Raw genomic sequence first — 17,185 nt, 5'->3', positions numbered from 1 at the left:
TGGCTGCCAGGTAAAACTAATATAAACAAACTACTGACCATTTGTAAGTAGCAGCTCCATCAAGAGTGGCTGCCAGGTAAAACTAATATAAACAAACTACTGACCATTTGTAAGTAGCAGCTCCATCAAGAGTGGCTGCCAGGTAAAACTAATATAAAACAAACTACTGACCATTTGTAATGTTGTGATGACGTCACGTGATGTTGTGATGATGTCACGTGGTGTTGTGTAAGATACTCTCAGTAGCAGCTCCATCAAGAGTGGCTGCCAGGTAAAACTAATATAAAACAAACTACTGACCATACTCTCAGTAGCAGCTCCATCAAGAGTGGCTGCCAGGTAAAACTAATATAAAACAAACTACTGACCATACTCTCAGTAGCAGCTCCATCAAGAGTGGCTGCCAGGTAAAACTAATATAAACAAACTACTGACCATCTGTAATAACTTTATAACTATCATAAAACAAACTACTTACCAGCATCACTATCAGCTATAGTGAAGCACACTTATAATTTAAGGCGATTTGAGATTCAAAGAATGTCACGCAAAAAATGGATGCCTCTTGGATCTCTCAATATATTCTGCTGAAAATTTAAATGATCACTGTGAACCGTACTAAATTACTGATATTCAATATAATTAAACCGTAATAACCCAGGTGGTACTAAAGAACAAAGCTAACGATATCCTGATAGGAAGCCTAGTCTACACTGCGTACCCACAAAGCAAACTAGGGAGAGTAGAGGGTTGCTCTGGGAACAGTGTTATTGTTAGGTTGTGTGACAGAACATCTTCTCCAACAGCTGAGGTTGGTTTAGATGATTACGTCACGTGGTGTTGTGATGACGTCACGTGGTGTTGTGATGACGTCACGTGGTGTTGTGATGACGTCACGTGGTGTTGTGATGACGTTTCGTGGTGTTGTGATGACGTCACGTGGTGTTGTGATGACGTTTCGTGGTGTTGTGATGACGTTACGTGGTGTTGTGATGACGTCACGTGATGTTGTGATGACGTCACGTGGTGTTGTGATGACGTCACGTGATGTTGTGTAAGATACCCTTACATTATACCAGATCTTATGACTCCTCATTTAACCCTCAATCACTGTTTCCAATCGTTTGGTTGAGTCACCCAACGAGATATTCAATGAAACAATAAGTTTTATTTTACATTCCTTTAATCATATCAAGCAGATCATAATATTGTGTTATGCTGCATAGATGATAGATTATTAATAAGATATGATGATTACAATTATTTTAACCCCTGCTCAGAAACCGAAAGTAGAGACGTGGTCTAACTCTCAGATAATAGTACTGGAGACAACAATAGTTCCTTTAGGCACTGTTATTGGACTACACGGTCAGTACAACCAACATCAAGCTAGTATGGTAGCAAAAGACAAGATCTTTATTGTTGGTTCAAATTCCATCTGACTGCCTGCTTGGTCCTAACTCGAAATTTTTTTAATACTCTACATATAGAACTGCCAATTAGTAAAGGTTATCTTACATAATAAACACTATTCTATAGTCATGCTAAAAAATTTAATTGTGAAGTGCTACCCTCCTAAATGTTTATGTATTATATATTATAATATTATCAGTTTAATTAACCACGCAATTAATAGATTAATTAACCGTTTAATAAAATCTCTCTCCACCAGGAACAAACGCTATAATCATGACAAGTAGACACACTGACCCTCAGCGGTTCAGGAGCGAGTGGAAACAGTATCGCCGCATGTTCTCTGAAGGTAGGTTTAGTAACCTGGTAACCTGGTAATCGAGTAACCTGGTAACCTGGTAACATATGGAGTATGGACCATGTTCTATGAAGGTAGGTTCAGTAACCGAGTAACTTGGTAACCTGGTAACCTGGTAATCTAGTAACCTAGTAACCTGGTAACATATGGACCATATTCTCTGAAGGTAGGTTTAGTTGTAGATATGAGGCATGTGGAATTCAAGAAGTAAGTGAAAGAGAAAGTAAAAGATAAAGAGAAAGAGAAAGTAACCGCGTGTTCCCAGGTCAGTTAGATAAGCTGAGAGACGAGGATGTAGAGATGGAACCCAAGAAAGAGAATGAGAATGTTATGGAGATTGATGGAAGTAGCGTGGCTAGTGATAACGCAACCAGTGCTTATCCTAACCTCTGTGTTTATCCTGTTAGTCAGCATTTCAGCAATTATTTAATTAATCATATCATAATCATAATCATAATGTAGTTATGAAAATATCCGAATGTTTTGTGAATTTTAAAAGATTACACAAGTACATAGTTCTAGCCTTCTTAATGAAGGTAAATACTATTTACACAATATACCCATTAATAGTTAATAATCAATAACACGTGATCAGGTATCGGATCTGGAAGTGTACGAGAGCTGTGGGCACTCCCACGAGATACAGAAGACACCAGTAAACCTACTCGCTTCTAAAACAGTTAACCTCCAAGGTATTCTTCTTATTATTACACTCTGCCAAACTGTATTATCTTGCTCCCATTCTATTGATCAAACACATAACGGAATGTGCAAACTTATGAAAATTGCTTAAATCGACTGACTAAATCTGATTCTTCTCTTATTCCGTCTCTCATTAACCAACCCCCCTCTCCTCCTCCAGATTACAAAGCACTGTCGTTTAGTATAGATCACACTGGTAACCTAACAGTGTTAGCGAGGAGCAGAACTAACAATAACATCTACATGCTCACTAAGGACTGTGTTAGTGAACATTGTGAGGCGATACAGGAACCTGACTCTGGCTTCCTCAGTCATGTCGGTTAGTTAATACTGCCACAATTAGTTATTTTAGGAGTCAATTATGTAGGTACCAACATATGAACCTGCACATGCAACAATGGGCCAAGTAACTTGGCCCGGTTTTTTATTCTGTGGCTAGAAGTCATTAGGATCCATAGGATCTACATGTGAAATTTGAAGTAAATTTAAGCATGTTTTTGTAAAATCAGTTTTTTTGTAGAATGCAATAACGGGCTATATAACATGGATCTCGACTTCCACCTAAGATATACAGGTCAAGAATGGGCTAGCTAACATAGCCCACGAAGTAATTAAACTTTTTTGGTCTTCACTCCTTTTTAAAAACAGGGTGATATGGGCCAAGTTACGTAGACCAAAAAATTCCTGAAGAAATGGGATAGTTTTTTCCGTTTATCTCAAAACTACCAAAAACTACTTAGCCCATTCTTGCATATGAGACGCCTTCAAGTCCTTAGAATTGATTAGAATTGTAGATCATAACAGCTGCATTGTTGCGTAAATAGGTTGTTAATAACACATGGTACCACAGAGAAGATGAGTATGTTGTCTACACCTGATGTGGTAATGGTGGTGGATAACAACAGTGTGCCCTTCGTCCCTCCTCTTCCTACCTCGCTCAACTTTAGAGAGTTCAACTATCTGCCCAGTCTCAATGCTATTGACATCAAGCAGGAGGTTTGTCTTAACTAGCATACACTACTTGTAACAGTATATATTTGGAAGAGTTATTGGAAAATATTATATTATATAAATTTCTATTATTTTGCCCGAAAGTTCGCTGGTTCAATTTGTTTTAAATCAAGACACTTATTTTACTTCCGAGTACTCCAACAGCCACATTGTTACACAAGTGCAACCAGCCAATTACAGGAAGCTGAAGGATTTTTTTTTGGCCAGTGACGGTTAAGGTAGTGTGTACCATACTTTCTTCGCCTGAGACTTTGCTGCAATGTGCAGCTCCTCGTTTAACCCTCACACCCGATTTCTGGCCGTAAAAAAATACATTGCAAATCAATTTGTTCCAATCTTAAAAACCCTAATATTAAATTATAAACTAACTACATAAAAACTTTCTCTGCTTTACTACTTACCCTGATATTACACATGATGTTACCTTTTGATGTTACCTCTGATGTTACCTTTTGCGTAAGCTATAATTTCTTTGGTTGTATCGGAACAGTTTTATTTACGTTGACCACTTTTTCACAGTTTATTATTAAGCTTTCAAGCAGTAAACTATTTTTTTTCTATATTCTTAAGTCTAGTTAAACATTACTTTATCATATTTTATTGATCTAAGGTGTAGTATTGCCAGATCCCAGTTCAATTTGTAACAGAGTTTTACATTAACAGGAAACGATGTAACAGATTCGATAATATATTTTAATGTTGCCATGGGGTGGCAAGTCCCCATACATCGTAGTCCGATAGTTTCACTGCGGCTTAACATATTCACACTATTACCATGACTACACCCTACACTTTCTCTCTCAGATATCCACATTGTTACCATGACTACACGTACCCTACACTTTCTCTCTCAGATATCCACATTGTTACCATGACTACACGTACCCTACACTTTCTCTCTCAGATATCCACACTATTACCATGACTACACGTACCCTACACTTTCTCTCTCAGATATCCACACTATTACCATGACTACACGTACCCTACACTTTCTCTCTCAGATATCCACACTATTACCATGACTACACGTACCCTACACTTTCTCTCTCAGATATCCACACTATTACCATGACTACACGTACCCGACACTTTCTCTCTCAGATATCCACACTATTACCATGACTACACGTACCCGACACTTTCTCTCTCAGATATCCACACTATTACCATGACTACACGTACCCGACACTTTCTCTCTCAAATATCCACACTATTACCATGACTACACCCTACACTTTCTCTCTCAGATATCCACATTGTTACCATGACTACACGTACCCTACACTTTCTCTCTCAGATATCCACATTGTTACCATGACTGCACCCTACACTTTCTCTCTCAGATATCCACACTATTACCATGACTACACGTACCCTACACTTTCTCTCTCAGATATCCACATTGTTACCATGACTACACCCTACACTTTCTCTCTCAGATATCCACATTGTTACCATGACTACACCCTACACTTTCTCTCTCAGATATCCACATTGTTACCATGACTACACCCTACACTTTCTCTCTCAGATATTCACACTATTACCATGACTACACGTACCCTACACTTTCTCTCTCAGATATCCACATTGTTACCATGACTACACCCTACACTTTCTCTCTCAGATATCCACATTGTTACCATGACTACACGTACCCGACACTTTCTCTCTCAGATATCCACACTATTACCATGACTACACCCTACACTTTCTCTCTCAGATATCCACATTGTTACCATGACTACACCCTACACTTTCTCTCTCAGATATCCACACTATTACCATGACTACACGTACCCTACACTTTCTCTCTCAGATATCCACATTGTTACCATGACTGCACCCTACACTTTCTCTCTCAGATATCCACATTGTTACCATGACTACACCCTACACTTTCTCTCTCAGATATCCACATTGTTACCATGACTGCACCCTACACTTTCTCTCTCAGATATCCACACTATTACCATGACTACACCCTACACTTTCTCTCTCAGATATCCACATTGTTACCATGACTACACCCTACACTTTCTCTCTCAGATATCCACACTATTACCATGACTACACGTACCCTACACTTTCTCTCTCAGATATCCACACTATTACCATGACTACACGTACCCTACACTTTCTCTCTCAGATATCCACATTGTTACCATGACTGCACCCTACACTTTCTCTCTCAGATATCCACATTGTTACCATGACTACACCCTACACTTTCTCTCTCAGATATCCACATTGTTACCATGACTGCACCCTACACTTTCTCTCTCAGATATCCACACTATTACCATGACTACACCCTACACTTTCTCTCTCAGATATCCACATTGTTACCATGACTACATCCTACACTTTCTCTCTCAGATATCCACACTATTACCATGACTACACGTACCCTACACTTTCTCTCTCAGATATCCACACTATTACCATGACTACACGTACCCTACACTTTCTCTCTCAGATATCCACACTATTACCATGACTACACCCTACACTTTCTCTCTCAGATATCCACATTGTTACCATGACTACACCCTACACTTTCTCTCTCAGATATCCACATTGTTACCATGACTACACCCTACACTTTCTCTCTCAGATATCCACTATCCCGGGACGATCCCGATTGATAGTGGCAATAGCAAAGCAAGCCCAAGTGATAATGCCAGTAGTATTACAAGGGGACCTCAAGTACCTCTCGCACGTTAAACTACAAGAACAGGGACCTGGACAGAACATGGGTAAACGTCCTTATGGCAAGTAAGTACCACTGGGTTTTAATGTTAGTTATTTACAAATGCTGTAAAACTGTAGCTCTTGTTACTGTGGTAACATTTCCATATAAGGTAATATTAATAAAACTCACAGTTTATTACTTGCAGGGCAGTACTGACATGGTTACTGTGGTAACATCACCATATAAGGTACAATAAAGTATATTACTTGCAGGGCAGTACCTACATGGGGTGAGTTAGTTCACGCACTAGAGACTGAGAGGGACGCGTGTGGGAGGTCCTGTTTACACGTGTGCGCGATAGCTAAACCTAACCCCCTCCGCAAGCAACAGAAGAGAGCTCCCTCCGGAAACAGCAGTCTGCTTCCAATTAGAGGTAGAGAAACATAATCTGAGATTATTTATTTGAAATGCTAAAACATTCTAATATGTACTTCTATCTTGAAATCGAGTTAAATGTCTTATCTCCCAGAATTGAACGAGTACAAATTTCATCTCATTATTAGTTTATTAATCGTGTAATTAATTTGTTAATTAGTTAATTACCACTTGTGTTCTCACAGTCGACGACTCCTATTTCCACTCGATAACACTGATAAAGCGCACGTGTTCGTTTGAAGAGTTAAGATACAGACACTATACTGTGGAGAGACAGAAGGAACTTAAGGAACATGACAGATGGTTAAATGTCATGAGATTTATATGTGGTATTGAGACTCTGGACCTTGTTAAACTGGTTAGTACTACGTATTACCCCCCCCCCCCCCCCCTCCCAACCCCCTCTATCAGATAATATGGGTATTTTTTATTAAAAATGCACAATTTACTGCTTCACTGTTTTATTATTCCAGGCACCTACCTACAAGACATTAATTCATTGCCCTAGTATGTTAATTCAGGAGGTGACCGGGACATGATTTCAGGCCTGACCGGGACCGGGATACAAAATGTGACTTGACCGGGACCGGGACCGGGACTGAGATTATCAATTTACCGGGACCGGGACCGGGACCGGGACCAATAATTTCTATCTTACCGGGACCGGGACCGGGACCGGGACCAACAATCCAATTTTACCGGGATGACCGGGATGACCGGGATTTGACCGGGATGACCAGTATGACCGGGATGACCGGGACCAAAACTGGTATTCTCATATTGAAAGCTGCAACTTTCATTTACATTATAATTGAACAATTTGAATAAATAATAACTAGAATATTAAATTAGAAAAAACTAGAAAAAACCCGTCAATATGGGGCATGGGCCTAATGTACTACACCAATAATGTTCATGTACTGATTAAAATCCCGGCAAATTTGAGGGACCGGGACCGGGATCATAAATCAGCATTTGACCGGGATCGGGATGAAAAATGTGACTTGACCGGGACCGGGACCGGGACCGGGATAGCTCAAAATTGCCAATCCCGGTCACCTCCTGTGTTAATTAACCTCATTAATTAATTAACTAATTAATTAACTAATTAATTAACTAATTAACCTCGTTAATTAATTAATTAACTGATTAACCTCGTTAATTAATTAATTAACTGATTAACCTCTTTAATTAATTAATTAACTAATTAACCTCGTTAATTAATTAATTAACTAATTAACCTCATTAATTAATTATTTAACTAATTAATCTCCCCTCTCAGTTGACGCTGACAGACAATGCCGGTTACACGCCCTTCATAGCAGCAATAGCCTCAAAGAACTATAACAATGCATGGTATCTTCTACCCATAATAGTAAAGCTAGACAAGAAGCACCCAGGTCTGATGGATCAGGCTGTGTGGAAGAGGCTGCAGTATAATACAACTGTCTACCATATACTAGCACAGGTGAGTGGAAGAGGCTGCAGTATAATACAACTGTATACCATATACTAGCACAGGTGAGCGTATTATCTAAATTAGAAATTAAGCGTGCAAGTGGTGTCCATTATAATTAGCTCAACTGAAGTCTTGGACTGTTGTGAAGAAGTCAGGAGATAATATCTCCTTTTTTAACATAGACTTCATAACTTCATAAAATGTAGCTCACTGAAATGTTTTAATGTTACAGAATAGCTCACGTATTATCTCTGTGATCAGGGTTTGTTGCACAGTGCACTGATAATACAACAAATACCCACCTGGTGTACCGAACAGACACTGCAGAACCTCTTCTGTCAGAAATACTCTTCTATCTACAAAGTTATCAGTAAGTGGTGGGCCGGCCAGAGACAAAAGGATTTCGCGGCATGTACGGAATTGCGAAATTTCCCATTCTCCGTGACAAATTTTATGTATAGTTTAATGTATAGCCTGTTAAATTTCGCGGTACCGCGATTTTTGACCAAAATAATCGCGAAATCCCTTTGTCCCTGGTGCCGGCTAATACATAGTATTTACACAGTGTAATATATAATATCTAACTCTCTGTTTATTTTTTCACTGAACTAGGAGTGACGTTAACAGCTTCTGAGGAAACTAGTTCTAGTTAGTATTTATTGATATCATGGTTCAGACTTTGTTTTTCACTGGCACTATCAAGTAAACACATCCTTACTGTTACAGTAAATACTACCAGAATTAGTTATTTTACTACCTTTCTCTTTCAGTCCAACAGAAGCCTAAGAACATGGTGAAGTCAGTGCGAAGGTTGTTTGACACAAATAAGCCAATGACTGTACGGGACAGAATCCTCAGATCCTTCATGAGGGGACCCTCCGGAGGCTCCTCTAATTCTACCTCACATTTTAAATAGTAAGTTTTAATTTAACTTATAGCTTAGATTTCAAATAGTAAGTTAATTTAATTCTACCTCTCATTTTAAATAGTAAGTTTTAATTTAACTTATAGCTTAGATTTCAAATAGTAAGTTAGTTGATAATAAGTACTTTTACTTCTACCTCACATTTTAAATAGTTAGTTAATTTAACTTATAGCTTAGATTTCAAATAGTAAGTTAGTTGATAATAAGTACTTTTACTTCTACCTCACATTTTAAATAGTTAGTTAATTTAACTTATAGCTTAGATTTCAAATAGTAAGTTAGTTGATAATAAGTACTTTTACTTCTACCTCACATTTTAAATAGTAAGTTTTAATTTAACTTATAGCTTAGATTTCAAATAGTAAGTTAGTTGATAATAAGTACTTTTACTTCTACCTCACATTTTAAATAGTAAGTTTTAATTTAACTTATAGCTTAGATTTCAAATAGTAAGTTAGTTGATAATAAGTACTTTTACTTCTACCTCACATTTTAAATAGTAAGTTTTAATTTAACTTATAGCTTAGATTTCAAATAGTAAGTTAGTTGATAATAAGTACTTTTACTTCTACCTCACATTTTAAATAGTAAGTTTTAATTTAACTTATAGCTTAGATTTCAAATATTAAGTTAGTTGATAATAAGTACTTTTACTTCTACTTCACATTTTAAATAGTAAGTTTTAATTTAACTTATAGCTTAGATTTCAAATAGTAAGTTAGTTGATAATAAGTACTTTTACTTCTACTTCACATTTTAAATAGTAAGTTTTAATTTAACTTATAGCTTAGATTTCAAATAGTAAGTTAGTTGATAATAAGTACTTTTACTTCTAACTCACATTTTAAATAGTAAGTTTTAATTTAACTTATAGCTTAGATTTCAAATAGTAAGTTAGTTGACAATAAGTACTTTTACTTCTGCTTCACATTTTAAATAGTAAGTTAATTTAACTTATAGCTTAGATTTCAAATAGTAAGTTAGTTGATAATAAGTACTTTTACTTCTACCTCACATTTTAAATAGTAAGTTAATTTAACTTATAGCTTAGATTTCAAATAGTAAGTTAGTTGATAATAAATACTATTACTTCTACTTCACATTGCAAATAGTTAGTTTATTAGTCGGATTACCGTTTAGTTGATTATGATATTTTGTAGTACCTTGAGTATTCAAGTACTCGAATAGGTGTGAATGATTGAATGATAATCAAAGTGTTTTAAACTATTTTCACAACTGCAAATAAATACATTTATCGAAGGATTAAGTATGCAATCGTTAGTAGTACTAACCTTTATTCTAACAGTTATCATAATAATTCCTCTCCGCAGTAGTTCTAAGCAACAGCAAGGTATTATCTTCTTCTCGGACCCTCAAGAAGCACGCCGCGCGCTTATACAGATGGACGGTTATGTGATCCCCGCTAAAGCTAACAACCAGCGCAGTAGGACCTCCTACTTCTTATCTAACTCTAATCCAGGGGTACGGGCTTTTTGTGGAATGTTTCTACTTCTTATCTAACTTCTTATCTAACTCTAATCCAGGGGTACGGGCTTTTTGTGGAATTTTTCTACTTATAACTGGATATTATTACAAGTAGTCCAAAAATTACTTGAAGAATATTTAACAGTGAAATTCCAATTTTGTTGTACTTGAATATTTGAAATTGAGAATCAAGTGTTTGACACTGTATTAAAAACCTCGAACCAATGAAATAAAAGTAAAAGCAATCATATCAGTAATCTAAAGTAAACGTTGTTCTTGTTCAGGGTTTCTTCGAGGTCTCAGTACGGTTTGTAGCTAGGGAAGTTAGGGGCTTCTTTTTAACTCCTAGCAAGAAGAAAACATCCCGGGTCAAGGAGGAGTTCGAGCTAACTCAGGTATGTTAACTTAAATAACTAACTCAGCTATGTTAACTTAAATAACTAACTCAGCTATGTTAACTTAAATAACTAACTCAGCTATGTTAAAGTGTTAACTTAAATAACTAACTCAGGTATGTTAACTTAAATAACTAACTCAGGTATGTTAACTTAGATAACTAACTCAGGTATGTTAACTTAAATAACTAACTCAGCTATGTTAACTTAAATAACTAACTCAGGTATGTTAACTTAAATAACTAACTCAGGTATGTTAACTTAAATAACTAACTCAGGTATGTTAACTTAAATAACTAACTCAGGTATGTTAACTTAAATAACTAACTCAGGTATGTTAACTTTAATAACTAACTCAGGTATGTTAACTTTAATAACTAACTCAGGTATGTTAACTTAAATAACTAACTCAGGTATGTTAACTTAAATCACTAACTCAGGTATGTTAACTTAAATAACTAACTCAGGTATGTTAACTTAAATAACTAACTCAGGTATGTTAACTTAAATAACTAACTCAGCTATGTTAACTTAAATAACTAACTCAGGTATGTTAACTTAAATAACTAACTCAGGTATGTTAACTTAAACAGCTAACTCAGCTATGTTAACTTAAATAACTAACTCAGGTATGTTAACTTAAACAACTAACTCAGGTATGTTAACTTAAATAACTAACTCAGGTATGTTAACTTAAACAACTAACTCAGGTATGTTAACTTAAATAACTAACTCAGGTATGTTAACTTAAATAACTAACTCAGGTATGTTAACTTAAATAACTAACTCAGGTATGTTAACTTAAATAACTAACTCAGCTATGTTAACTTAAATAACTAACTCAGGTATGTTAACTTAAATAACTAACTCAGGTATGTTAACTTAAATAACTAACTCAGGTATGTTAACTTAAATAACTAACTCAGCTATGTTAACTTAAATAACTAACTCAGGTATGTTAACTTAAATAACTAACTCAGGTATGTTAACTTAAATAACTAACTCAGGTATGTTAACTTAAATAACTAACTCAGGTATGTTAACTTAAATAACTAACTCAGGTATGTTAACTTAAATAACTAACTCAGGTATGTTAACTTAATTAACTAACTCAGGTATGTTAACTTAAATAACTAACTCAGGTATGTTAACTTAAATAACTAACTCAGGTATGTTAACTTAAATAACTAACTCAGGTATGTTAACTTAAATAACTAACTCAGCTATGTTAACTTAAATAACTAACTCAGCTATGTTAACTTAAATAACTAACTCAGGTATGTTAACTTTAATAACTAACTCAGCTATGTTAACTTAAACAGCTAACTCAGGTATGTTAACTTAAACAGCTAACTCAGCTATGTTAACTTAAACAACTAACTCAGCTATGTTAACTTAAATAACTAACTCAGCTATGTTAACTTAAATAACTAACTCAGCTATGTTAACTTAAATAACTAATAATTACCCAGCTATATAACTTACACAAGTGTTTCACTTCTTCAAATGTTAGATTAAATAACTAACTTGTTATAATCAAACCGACAACGTGCACTCAGTGATTGAGTCTGATCCCTTGTATTATTATAGTTGATAGTGTTTACACTACCTTCAGGAGAACTACAGAAGGATGCTTGCGGAGGCTTTACTAAAGGACTACAGTGGTTGTGTTAACGACCTATGTGAGACTCCATTAGCTACCTTCGTTAACGAGGTAATTTATTAATTAACTAAGTGATTATGTGCTAATAATCCTTCTAAACCACCTTTTTGACCTTTTGGTTTTAGTAGAGAGATTCAAATGCTACAGATCAAAAAGGTGGCTTGTTTTTACAAGCTAGCACGGACTGTTAAATGGATCACTAGGAAAGTTGTCCTCAATTTCTGAGATATCTCATCACTAATTGCTTTATTTAACAACTAACTCTCTTTAATATAATATAATTAATTAATTATAATTAATTATAATTAATTATAATTAATTATAATTAATTATAATTAATTATAATTAATTAATTATATTATAATATACCTCTCTTTCTCAGAGTATATACAGTAAATTAGAGGATAGAAAGAAAGGAGAGAAAGGTTTCTCTTCAGAGCACCTCTTACCTTCTCACAGACTGGAAAGAGGTTTTTATTATTGTTTTTCTTTCTTTCTTTTCTTTTGTTGATACAATACACCAATTTTACTAAAAGGCGTCATCCCTACTCACCATTTTAATGTTAAGGGAGGGCCAGAAGGTCGCCACTCGCCATGGTGACAGTGGCAAAGAAAGTAGTGACACCACCAAATAATCATATGATATTTTTCAACTTGCAAGGATTTAATTGAATTAAATGTTGTCGGCTTATAGTTAGTTAGTAAAGAATATAGTTAAACACCCCAGGAGTGACGGCTGCTTGTAGTTAGTAAGTAAAGTATATAGTTAAACACCCCAGGAGTGACGGCTGCTTGTAGTTAGTTAGTAAAGTATATAGTTAAACACCCCAGGAGTGACGGCTGCTTGTTAGTTAGTAAAGTATATAGTTAAACACCCCAGGAGTGACGGCTGCTTATAGTTAGTTAGTAAAGTATATAGTTAAACACCCCAGGAGTGACGGCTGCTTATAGTTAGTTAGTAAAGTATATGGACACGTTCATTTGAGTTTGAGGATATTGGTAAACAAAAATAATAGCGTTTTTGACGATAGTGGCTTAATTTTGACATCTATTAATCTAGCACGTTCAGAAGTTCTGAACATTAGCCACGTAACCCATACTCCCATATGCACCGCTCAGAAAGAAAATCTATTGTTGTTAGGCACTATAACGTTTCAAATGTCACATTTTGTGTGACTTAGTTAACTGCAGTTGTCTCATTATCATTCCTTGGTCTGAAATATAGTAAATTAGGTCAATCTAACAATTATGATACAACATTGGTTAATGGGCACGGATCGAACGGTTACAAGACAATATTTGGGTAACTTTGTCACACTCATGATACCATACCTCTATTCTACTGTGAGGTGTCCTAAAAACCCTTTCAACTCATTATTTTATGGTTGCTCTACCAAGCATAGCCCTAAAATATGTTATTTTGAATAGTTAGCTAAAACAGGCACTTGGTTATTGGGAAATGAGGTTAATTCTGTCACAATATATGAAATTTAAAATTTTGGGTGAATAATTTATATCTGATTTTGGTTTGAAAGGCGGGAAAATTTTATATGATGACAATGTAGTTGATGCAAGTTAAGTTCAGTTGATGTTTACATTGTTACAAAAAATTATACGAAATCGTAAATAGATTAAAAACAATGATTATAGAATGAAATAGTCTCTTATAACAACTCTTATAATAACTGATGTGACAAAGTAAACATGTCTTGCCCCTATTTTGAAGATCTATATTCTATACCTCTATTAGAATAGAGCTTAAGTTTAACAATTTTAGGTTAAATTTGTCAAAGTCACTAAAAATGTGACAAAATTAACTTTTCATGCCCCAACAATTTCAAGATAGTGTGTAAAAATTAGCATAGGCTGCTTTATTACCTATATAAATCAATCCAAACTACAAAAAATATATGTTTATGTGATGACGATTACCTAACACTTATAATAACTGATGTGACAAAGTAAACATGTCTTGCCCCTATTTTGAAGATCTATAACTCTATTAGAATTCAACATTCTTTCAGAAACGATTGGAAGAATATTGTCCAGAACATAAGAACTCAATTTTTAAAATTTAGATTGATTTGTCAAAGACATTGAAAATGTGACAAAATTAACTTTCCCTGCCCCAACAGTATCAAGATAGTGTGTTAAAATTGGCATAGGATTTATTACAGGTATATTAAAGTATTAATCGATCCAAACTACGAAAAATATCTTTTAAATTTAATCTGATGACGATTACCTAACTCTTATAATAACTGATGTGACAAAGTAAACATGTCTTGCCCCTATTTTGAAGAATTATACCTCTATTAGAATACTATGTAACTTTATCATCAAAAAAATTTCGATAAACTAGTTATTTTGCCAGCAAGGAGCTAACAGAGTTATAATAATTTTTTGTGACGAAATTACCCTATTTTTGACCATGTAGATTGTAGCGGTAGTTTAATTGTGACACTGTTAAGTGTTAACATGATTATCTTAAAATTTATTCCGCTTTTATTTTTTATTCCCACTCTCGATTCCTTGCTAGCAGTCCGGTTAATTTAGTACCTTTAGTGGGTCTCATTTAATCATTAGCTCTAATTAAAGAACCTCTCAGTCTCACCCTCTCAGATTTTCACCGCTCCGTTCATTTTTATAGCTTTATTATTTTTATCTTTTTACTACACTTACTAACACGTGTGCATTACAAAGGAGCAATAGTTTGCGGAGGCATTCTAGAACGGTATATAGTTTAGCTTTCAGTTTCTGTTTCATTATCTTAAAATTTATTCCGCTTTTATTTTTTATTCCCACTCTCGATTCCTTGCTAGCAGTCCGGTTAATTTAGTACCTTTAGTGGGTCTCATTTAATCATTAGCTCTAATTAAAGAACCTCTCAGTCTCACCCTCTCAGATTTTCACCGCTCCGTTCATTTTTATAGCTTTATTATTTTTATCTTTTTACTACACTTACTAACACGTGTGCATTACAAAGGAGCAATAGTTTGCGGAGGCATTCTAGAACGGTATATAGTTTAGCTTTCAGTTTCTGTTTCATTATCTTAAAATTTATTCCGCTTTTATTTTTTATTCCCACTCTCGATTCCTTGCTAGCAGTCCGGTTAATTTAGTACCTTTAGTGGGTCTCATTTAATCATTAGCTCTAATTAAAGAACCTCTCAGTCTCACCCTCTCAGATTTTCACCGCTCCGTTCATTTTTATAGCTTTATTATTTTTATCTTTTTACTACACTTACTAACACGTGTGCATTACAAAGGAGCAATAGTTTGCGGAGGCATTCTAGAACGGTATATAGTTTAGCTTTCAGTTTCTGTTTCATTATCTTAAAATTTATTCCGCTTTTATTTTTTATTCCCACTCTCGATTCCTTGCTAGCAGTCCGGTTAATTTAGTACCTTTAGTGGGTCTCATTTAATCATTAGCTCTAATTAAAGAACCTCTCAGTCTCACCCTCTCAGATTTTCACCGCTCCGTTCATTTTTATAGCTTTATTATTTTTATCTTTTTACTACACTTACTAACACGTGTGCATTACAAAGGAGCAATAGTTTGCGGAGGCATTCTAGAACGGTATATAGTTTAGCTTTCAGTTTCTGTTTCATTATCTTAAAATTTATTCCGCTTTTATTTTTTATTCCCACTCTCGATTCCTTGCTAGCAGTCCGGTTAATTTAGTACCTTTAGTGGGTCTCATTTAATCATTAGCTCTAATTAAAGAACCTCTCAGTCTCACCCTCTCAGATTTTCACCGCTCCGTTCATTTTTATAGCTTTATTATTTTTATCTTTTTACTACACTTACTAACACGTGTGCATTACAAAGGAGCAATAGTTTGCGGAGGCATTCTAGAACGGTATATATTTTAGCTTTCAGTTTCTGTTTCATTATCTTAAAATTTATTCCGCTTTTATTTTTATTCCCACTCTCGATTCCTTGCTAGCAGTCCGGTTAATTTAGTACCTTTAGTGGGTCTCATTTAATCATTAGCTCTAATTAAAGAACCTCTCAGTCTCACCCTCTCAGATTTTCACCGCTCCGTTCATTTTTATAGCTTTATTATTTTTATCTTTTTACTACACTTACTAACACGTGGCATTACAAAGGAGCAATAGTTTGCGGAGGCATTCTAGAACGGTATATAGTTTAGCTTTCAGTTTCTGTTTCATTATCTTAAAATTTATTCCGCTTTTATTTTTATTCCCACTCTCGATTCCTTGCTAGCAGTCCGGTTAATTTAGTACCTTTAGTGGGTCTCATTTAATCATTAGCTCTAATTAAAGAACCTCTCAGTCTCACCCTCTCAGATTTTCACCGCTCCGTTCATTTTTATAGCTTTATTATTTTTATCTTTTTACTACACTTACTAACACGTGTGCATTACAAAGGAGCAATAGTTTGCGGAGGCATTCTAGAACGGTATATATTTTAGCTTTCAGTTTCTGTTTCATTATCTTAAAATTTATTCCGCTTTTATTTTTATTCCCACTCTCGATTCCTTGCTAGCAGTCCGGTTAATTTAGTACCTTTAGTGGGTCTCATTTAATCATTAGCTCTAATTAAAGAACCTCTCAGTCTCACCCTCTCAGATTTTCACCGCTCCGTTCATTTTTATAGCTTTATTATTTTTA

General features: G+C 35.0%; 1 protein-coding gene across 4 annotated transcripts in view; it reads left to right on the top strand.

Moving 5' to 3' along the window:
- LOC134813994 (uncharacterized) overlaps positions 1-17,185 on the top strand; it is a 74,591-nt gene that overhangs the window by 24,711 nt on the left and 32,695 nt on the right. For 2 of the 4 annotated variants that reach the window (XM_063821948.1, XM_063821951.1), the window contains 17 exons: positions 662-811; positions 1,281-1,368; positions 1,673-1,762; positions 2,037-2,173; positions 2,367-2,463; positions 2,634-2,792; positions 3,324-3,469; positions 6,105-6,265; positions 6,455-6,615; positions 6,803-6,975; positions 7,900-8,085; positions 8,338-8,446; positions 8,847-8,991; positions 10,333-10,483; positions 10,771-10,881; positions 12,497-12,595; positions 12,927-13,014. In XM_063821948.1, coding sequence (XP_063678018.1) covers positions 662-811; positions 1,281-1,368; positions 1,673-1,762; positions 2,037-2,173; positions 2,367-2,463; positions 2,634-2,792; positions 3,324-3,469; positions 6,105-6,265; positions 6,455-6,615; positions 6,803-6,975; positions 7,900-8,085; positions 8,338-8,446; positions 8,847-8,991; positions 10,333-10,483; positions 10,771-10,881; positions 12,497-12,595; positions 12,927-13,014 — 2,251 coding nt within the window. Of the gene's footprint in view, positions 1-377; positions 408-661; positions 812-1,280; positions 1,369-1,672; positions 1,763-2,036; positions 2,174-2,366; positions 2,464-2,633; positions 2,793-3,323; positions 3,470-6,104; positions 6,266-6,454; positions 6,616-6,802; positions 6,976-7,899; positions 8,086-8,337; positions 8,447-8,846; positions 8,992-10,332; positions 10,484-10,770; positions 10,882-12,496; positions 12,596-12,926; positions 13,015-17,185 lie in introns of those variants that run through there. The other 2 variants (XM_063821952.1, XM_063821949.1) reach the window with 2 other exon arrangements.

Source organism: Bolinopsis microptera, chromosome 4 (genome assembly GCF_026151205.1).
Source record: "Bolinopsis microptera isolate Bmic1 chromosome 4, MBARI_Bmic_1.0, whole genome shotgun sequence".
In the NCBI taxonomy this organism is placed as follows: Eukaryota; Metazoa; Ctenophora; class Tentaculata; order Lobata; family Bolinopsidae; genus Bolinopsis; species Bolinopsis microptera.
This window is presented reverse-complemented; position numbering and strand designations above follow the sequence as displayed.